The sequence below is a fragment of the Pithys albifrons genome, chromosome 20, assembly GCF_047495875.1.
Source record: "Pithys albifrons albifrons isolate INPA30051 chromosome 20, PitAlb_v1, whole genome shotgun sequence".
Lineage (NCBI taxonomy): Eukaryota > Metazoa > Chordata > Aves > Passeriformes > Thamnophilidae > Pithys > Pithys albifrons.
Window position 1 is genome coordinate 5935456 of NC_092477.1, and position 8324 is coordinate 5943779.

General features: G+C 51.4%; 1 protein-coding gene across 1 annotated transcript in view; it reads right to left on the reverse strand.

Annotated features, from left to right (window-relative positions):
• Nucleotides 1-6807, reverse strand: part of ASTN2 (astrotactin 2) — a 314921-nt gene extending 308114 nt beyond the window's left edge. Inside the window, exon 1 of the mRNA XM_071574082.1 lies at nucleotides 6437-6807. Within this exon, the coding sequence (XP_071430183.1) occupies nucleotides 6437-6773 (337 nt within the window). The 5' untranslated portion in view covers nucleotides 6774-6807. The remainder of the gene's footprint in view (nucleotides 1-6436) is intronic.
• Nucleotides 6808-8324: the final 1517 nt, after the last annotated feature.

Below are 8324 nucleotides of genomic sequence, written 5' to 3' on the forward strand. Positions count from 1 at the left end.
GCATCCTGCAGATAGTGATGTGGCAGGACTGGGGAGCAGCAGGGGAAGACTGACCAAGGCGCAGCATTCCCCATTTCAGATGGCTGCAACCAGAGGAGGGCACTCAGACACAGGCTGTACCATGGGCATTACAGAGGATGAAAGGCATCAATCGATGCTTTTTTCTTCACTTCTTTCAATCTCCAACCCCAGCCTGCCCCACACTCTGCGTTTGGTGTGATGGGCAGGTGTTTCTTAAGCCACCTGCAGCTGCTAACATGTATGTCAAGGAAGCATAAGATCAATACCTCATCATTCTCATGCATGGCATCAATCTGTTCTCTTCTTAGCCCAGATAGTCCCATGCCTGAATTCCTGTTACACCACAAAAACCCAAGGGCTCAGCCCCATTTTACAGCCAGCCAACGCCACACATCAGCACCGTGTCACTGAGGAAGCACAAAGGCTTGTCCATCACACAGCTGAGGTTCACACTTGTAGGACTTAGAAAGGAACAGGCAGCAAGTTTTGAAGGTAACATCCATCTGCATGGCAGCACTCACCACCCCATTCCCCACGGAGAAATGCAAGCTCTGTGCATAATTCTGAAGAAAAGTTTATGATTTTTTCCTGAAAAAGAGTAACAAAAGCCTCTGGCACATAGACATCATGGAATAGCCACTGCCATAAGCTGGGAGGAAGGGGGAGCAGGGGGGATTCCCAGCCACCAGCCTCCTCCCGCCTGGCAGCTCAGCTGCAGGAACTGGCTCCTCTCTCCCTCCATAGTTAATCTTCTGTTGCCACTAGCTGGTCAACGCGGGTACTCTTGGAAAGCAGCAGCTCCCCGAGTACAGCCTGCACTCAGCTACAGAATCCCAGTTTTAAGTGGGATTTTCACCCCAGAAAATACCCAAGACTAAACAAAACTCCATACCCTGCCATGCTGGACAAGTCACAGTCAGCCTTGCCTTTGGGGAGGGAAGTGTTCATTTGAGGACTGACCCATTTTCTTGGGCATTTTGTGCCTACAGCCTTTCTGGGTGGTGTTACAGAGCTCACAGACCTGGAGCTCAGGACACACATCGCTAGTATAGCCTTACTCCCTCCTTTCTTCTAACTACAAGAATCCAACATCTTGGAAAGTGGGGAGGAAATTGCTACTGGAAAGTTTCCCGCTTTCCTACACCCTCCCCAGGCAGTTCCCACCATGAGGAACCTGACCCAGACCCCACAACCACAAACAGCTGTGGAAAGGGGAAGGGGAGCAGCTCCCACTCTCAGGTCTGTATCTGTCCCATCCCTGTCCCAAGGAGCCCACCAACATGTCTCATCCTCACCATACCACTTCACTGAGGCTTTCAGGCTCCCTCCACTTGCCTGGTGGAAGATGTGTCTCTTTACCCATTGGATTAGCTTGGAAACAGTCAGAAAAAAGAAAAAAAAATAACAAAAAAATCCCCAACACTCAATTACCAGACCTCTGGGTTGGTAAATAAAACAGCTCAAGCCTAGCAGGAGGCAGTTAATGCAAAGGAGGTATGGAAACCAGACTTTGCTCATCGACTGCTCTGCAGAGACAACCCCATTTTTACATGCCATGCCCTGACAAGTGGAGTCTCATGCTGGGCACACTCTCTCTGCCACCCACACAATGCTGCTCCAGATCCCACAGGCCAAGCCAAAGCAGAGAATGGCTCTTCTGAACAGCAGCATCAATAAGTTCCAGTCACACCCATGCTCCTCAGGTGACCCTCCAGCCCTTCCACCTGCTCTGCACAAACAGGAGTTGGTGACAGAAGCAAGGATAGCAAAACCCTGCTCAAGCATTTTCAGGAAAAGCAGTAAATACAATCAATCCACTGAGTGCCTTCCCTTATTTTAATGCATTCCTAGAATCATTAAAGTAGGAAAAGACCTCCAAGATCTTCAAGTCCAACCTCTGGCCAATAATCAACTTGTCAACTAGACCAGAGCACTGAGTGCCACGTCCAGTGGTTTCTTGAACACTCAACATTTTAACCCTAAAGAGAAGTTAAAGTTACAAGGTGGCTTCAGGAAGAGTTAAGTAAAAAGATAAAAGCAGTGGTACTGAACTGGAGAGGAGCTGCAGATGCTGCACAGCTTTGGGAAGTGGAGGACAATCATCAGCCAAACACAGGGGCCGCAGGGGGACACCAGGAATGTAGACACACAGTCACGTTTTGTGACAACCACTGAAACAAAGCAACTTGTAGCACTGCAGACACTGTCAAACAGCATCCATTAAGCCACTTATGAGAAGTGTGTAGTAAACTGTTCTTATGTAAGGCACTACGGGGTAAGAGCAGTGGTGAAAATTCGTCTGCCTCTTTCCTTCTCTCTCCTCTATATATATCTGCTCACACACAGACAGAGCTCAGCTAAATTAGCTCGGAAGCTAACTGCTTCATTCCCTGAATTGCACTTAGAGCAGGCCACGCTGTGGTGGAGCAGCTATTGTAGAGAACACATGGCTGCTGACTGAATCAAGATCCATACCTTAGAGAGACCTCATTGTGCAAGGATAAAGCCAATGATAGGCTGCACCAATTGCCAGAGTAACTTTAGAAGAACTAGAGGGGGGAAAAAAATCCCACAAAGCATCAGTTGTATCCAAGGTTAAGGAAAGGGCAGGATGCTTTTTCAGGAAAGGGGATGCATAGCAATTCATAATGCATTGGTTGCAGAGTTACATTTGTCATTTCCTGCCACCACTGGGCTTTGCTGAGTAATTTTATAGTAATGTAACTTGGGGGTAGTGGGAGAAGGATCCTTCTTGTCTCCAACGCAAGAGGGAAAAAATAAACTGAGGCGTAGGAAATAGAGAAGCTGAGACACCCCACTGGAGGAGGGACACAGAGCAAAGGGAGCTGCCAGTGGGTGTTTCAGCAGCAGGTCCCCGCTGCAGTCCAGGAGGGATGCACCAGGAATCAAAGTTTTTTGCCTCTCTTGGGAGATGATGAAGTCAGCCCCACCCTGGGCTCCCCAGATGTCGGGCACCCACCTGGGCACACACATCTGGAGCTGTTGCCAAGCATCCCTGAGCACCCACCCAGGCATGCAGAGAGGCTGCCACTGCAGAGCATCCCCGTGTACCCACCTGGGCACACAGAGCTGGAGCTGCTGCAGAGCAACCTTGAGAGCCCATGCAGACACACAGAGTGGGAGCTGCTGTGGAGCATCTCTGGGTACCCACCTGGGCACACAGCCCAGGAGCTGCTGTGGAGCATCCCCAGGCACTCACCACCCCCTAGTGGGCTCCTGCTTGCCATGAGTGGCTGCTGATGCTGCTCCTGATCCTGCCAGCCTGCCATGGGCCAAGGACCAGCTGCATGGATGTCTCCTAGTGCTGCTTTCTCCTCTGTCTCAGCCATGCAGCAGCTCCTGCAGACCAGGCTGCCCCGCAGGCAGGGATGCTGCACTGAAAGCTCTCTCACTTTATGCACTTAAGTGAATAAAATCTCATATTGTTACGGAAGAGATAAAGTTGTTTCCTCCCTAGAAGGAGGAATCCTTTAAAGAAAAGGGACACAGAGTGTGCTCTGTACCATACACCAATTCGGAGCATCTATCTCCTCAGCCTACTTTAACTCGTTTTGCTCTTAAAAAGGATCAGCAGATGATGTGACACTTCAGGACATGGTTTAGTGGTGGAGTTGGCAGTGTTAGGTTTAGAGTTGCACTTGATGATGTTAAAGGTCTTTTCCAGCCTAAACGATTCCAAGACTCTAAGTTTCACACTGCTGCAGACCAGGCTCTGGCACCTGCTACAGACATCTACAGAACACCCACCCTCCTTTAACGCCAAGGAGTGATGAGAGGCACAGGAGCCACTCCAGTGTTGGGAGACTTACTGAGCTGGGAGTTGCTGAGCAGACCCAGACTACAAACTGGCTGCTTAAACTCATTGCCACCATGAAAGGCATTGTTTTATTTCCTGCTTCCTGGCCTGGAAAGATTTTTAAGTCCTGTAGAACAGGGTGGCCTCAATTTATTCTCAACTTATTTCACTTCAGAGTCTGTAGCATCAGCACCATAACTCTGCTCTGCCTGCTTTATGCTTTCTTTTCCTCTTTTTTTTTTTTTTACTTTCAGAAATGCCCCCAGGACACCAGTTAGGGTGACTGTCCCGAGCTATGTGCTTTAGGAGGTCATCCTACCCCATCCTTATTCCCCTGAGGCCAGAAAGCAATCTCTGCTCACAGCAAGATCCTGCACTCCAAGGCATTTAGGAGTCTTCAACACATTTGCAGTCTGCAGGATGTCAGCTCTTACGTGTCCCCCTGAGCTCATGCCCAGACAGCCACTAAACATGTCAAGCAACATGCATAAATAGATATAATCCTCAGAAATCATCTAGCAAGGATTTTGCCAAAGAGAAGTTTTTCCCCCATTACTCTAAAGCCATTCAACTGCCCTCCTGCTTGTAATGTGATTTTCACCTCCAAGAGCCCATCACAAGGCAACAGCAGCTCTCACATTCCCAACCACCAATGAACTTAGAAAACAATGGAAGGGGAAAAAAACCACCACAAAAAACTGCAGCCTTAATTCTTGAACTGGAAAAACCAGCCAGCAGAAATGCTTTACAGCCCTCACCCAGAGAAGAGTTAACTGCGAGCAAGACTCAGTTGCCACTCCAGGAGACGGAGAGAAATGCAACAAATTTGAAATATCAGAACATACACAGCAATTCATGAGGTAGACCTTGGGAAAGGACAAGTGTTTTACCTTCTCTGGAGGCAACAAGCTGATTCATTTCAGGACCGTGATGAAGCCATCCCACCATGGGCAAAGCTTTCATTTATCTTCCAATCTGCCTGATGTCTGTGGGTTCAGGGAAACAGGAGGGGACCTTTTGGGGTCTTCTGGGCATGAAGGGGCAGCAAAAACGCCATAGATTTGCACAAGACATGCTTCATATTCACAAATATGCACATAACCAATATGCCACACAAAGGAAAGAATTTTTAAGACAAAGACATGGTCCCTTTATTGGCAGGCACTCACAGAAATAGGATTTGCTGTACAAGATCATGCCTCTGATCTATCAAGACAAATTTCTCTCCTCCAACTTGAGCTATTATCTAAGCTCACACAGAGGGGTTTCTTTGCCATCTGATATATTTAGATCAGTGCGCAATTCACACCCAGTCCCTGAAAAAACTGTACTCTAATCTGAATATTAACTTGGTGAACCATGAAACTTCTTGTTACTTTTAGCCGCTGGATGATAAACGTCATTCCTACTGAACCAAACCTTTTCTCACTTTCATTACCTGAAATAGAGTATCTGCTTTGTGTGGGATTTTTGCAGTTGACCAACCATGCCTAAGGAATCCGCAAAGCCAGAGCCCCAGAGCCTCAAGAAGTACCATCAAGTTATTTATGATGGGTGTTTGCTACGAGAAAGCTTCACTGAAGGTAAAATGACAGGACTGGGAGACACAGACATTTCCCTACCCTGGCTCATCACACCCAGTGAAAGGCAGTAACTTCCATGAGGTATGGCAAGAGATTTGGGGTTGGTGTCTCCTGGTCAGCCTGCACATGGGCACACTTTGACACACCTGAGACATACAGGGCGATGCACTGGAAGTCACAGTCCAGTGTGTCAAGTGATATCTCAGCCCCAAGTTCAGCAGGTACTCGAATTATCTTGGACACCTAAAAACAGGGAAGCTAATGGATAAAGCAGAGATCAACAAAAACCTTTTGGTGACCTGGCAGAGTAAACACTGAGCTACCCAGATGACATTTCTCAACAGTTCCCTTGGAGGATCCCCAGGCTGATCACGGCACAGAAATGGGTAAAACTGACAAGAGGCAGCTCGAGCACCCCAACTGAGACAAGAGAATCCGGCATCAAGATCAAAGTACGACCACAGAATTATTTCTAGTCCCATCCCCCTCCCCACGAAGCTGAGAGCGAAGGAAAGTCTGCGGCGTTCGCAGAGACCCGGGCGCTGGAGTTGTGCGTGTATCAAGAGCAAGGTTCAAGAATTAAGAAGAAACATTCATAAAATCAGGCTCTGGCTAGAAGAACAGCCTCTGCCGTTCTGCCAGGCTCGGAGGAACATCCTCGGGGTTCAGAGCTCAACTTGGAGCACATGAGGCAGCCCCCATCACTTCCAGCCTGCGCGGGGATGCTCTCCTCCTCCGGGGGATGCTCTCCTCCTCCCGGGGCCGGCAGCGGCGGCAGCCTCAGGCCCTGCTAAAAAATCCCTCCCCGACAGGAAAGGGAAAAAAAAAAAAGAAAACCAAACCCAAAAACCAGGATGCAGCACGGGCAGGGTTAGAAAGCCCCAAAACACATCCAACCGCCCGCGGAGCGGGGAGGGCGGACATAGAGCCGGCGCGGCGGGTGTCAGATGCTTCGGGGATGATCCGGGATGCAGGGGCGGGATGCGGGACGGGACGGGACGGGGCGGGCGCCTACCGAGGGTGAAGAAGGGCAGCTCGGTGTTGTCCAGATCGTCCTGCACGGCGACGCGGCCAGGCAGCTCGCTGCGGACGAAGAGCAGCAGGCGGGACTCGGCGGCGGCGGCGGCGGCGGGCGGCGGGGCTCCGCTCCAGCTGATGTCGTTCTCCCGGAGCACCGGCAGCGTGGACACCGTCACCGTCTTCACGCGGCAGGGGCCGGGGGGCTCCCGCGACGCCGCCGCGCCGGGCCCGCCGCCGAGAGGCACCGCCGGTGGGGGTAGCAGCAGCAGCAGCAGCAGCACCGGCGGCAGCGGGGATGGAGCGGCGGCCCCGCGGCGCGGCGGAGCGGCCATGCCGGCCGGAGCCAGGCGCAGGGAGCCGCGGAGCGCGGAAGGCGAGCGGAGCCGGGCGCTCTGAGCAGCCCCAGCCCCGCCGCCGCCGCCGCCGCCGCCCGGATCCGCCTCCCGCCCCGCCCCGCCGCCGCTCCCCGCGGACCCTCCGCCCGCCCCGGGACTGGGAACGCCGCTCGCCGCGCGTAGCGATGGGTTCGGCACTGGCCGCGGCCCCGCAGCCGCTCCCCCCAGCCCCGGCTACGCGCTGCTTCCACTGTCGGACCGCTCCCGCATCGCCTCTGCCGCTCCTGACCCACAAAATTTGGGAGAACTGGCTTTTTGCAAGGACATGCAGTGACAGGACGAGGTGGGATGGCTTAGAGCGGATAGAGGGCAGGGGGAGATGGGATATTAAGGAGAAATTTTTCCATGTGAAGGTGGTGAGGCACTGGCACAGCTTGCCCAGGTTGGACGGTGTTTGGAGCAACCTGGTCTAGTGGAAGGTGAATCTGCTTATGACAGGGGGGCTGGAATGATCTTTAAGGTCCTTTCCAAACTATTCTAAGAATCTGTGATTTTATGAAATCCCGTGTCTGTCCCACCTCTCCCGCTATTCAGCTCATTGCCACTCTTACCTGCAGGCTGTTCCTTCCTTTCAGGCAGCTGTCGGGCTGCAACAGCACAGCAATGGGCTTCCTATCAGCTTTTACTAATGACTCTGTCCTAAGTGAATAGGCACCTTTAGCATCCAAGGCACACAAGGATGGCTTGAAACGACAAGTCGGGAGAAGACAAACTGGGCACCTAAAGATTTTAGATTTGGACTTTAGCAGCTGGCATTTAAATGGGAGTCAGAAGGATCAATGATCTTGAGGTCTGATCACAGGTTCCTATATCCTTCCATCACATGGATGACTTAGTGCCACCGGAGGGCTGGAGTTTGTTCTTGAAGACAAACCAGGTGAGCTCCACTGCTGTGGTTCGGAGCCCTGGAGCTCTACCTTGGGCTGCATTGGAACCATTTGGCTACTCAAAATGGAACGACGGGGATGAGTTTGGAGGCAAACCCTGTCCCTGCAGGCAAAGTGGACCCAGTTAACCCCAGCCCCAGAGCCCCATGAACTCCTGCCCACACTCGGGCATGACTAACAGAGACAAGGTGAGGCAGCCTACAGCAGTTATGATTCAGTGACTCACAACAACAATTTCCTAGTGACTGCTAATCTACCTGATTTTATTTGTAGATGTACACATAAAAGAAGATGTCAAAACCCTAACAAAGCACGCTTAATGCTAAGGCTTATATTATTTCCACAAGCTAATTAAGAGCAATTCATCACATGCCTATTGAGGCAAAACAGCCTTCTGAGATACCTAGGTCATCAAATGTTAAAACCACAACAAGGGCAGAATGGCAATGAATATGAAATCCGGCAAACAAACAGCTCGAGCCCCATTCCCAGGGGCCAGTCCCTGCTCCAGGAGCAGCCGCAGCTCCAGCTCTCAGCCTTAACAAGCTGCAGCCCCCACCGTAAGAGTGTCGGTGTGAGCACAGTGCCTGTTTCCAGCTAC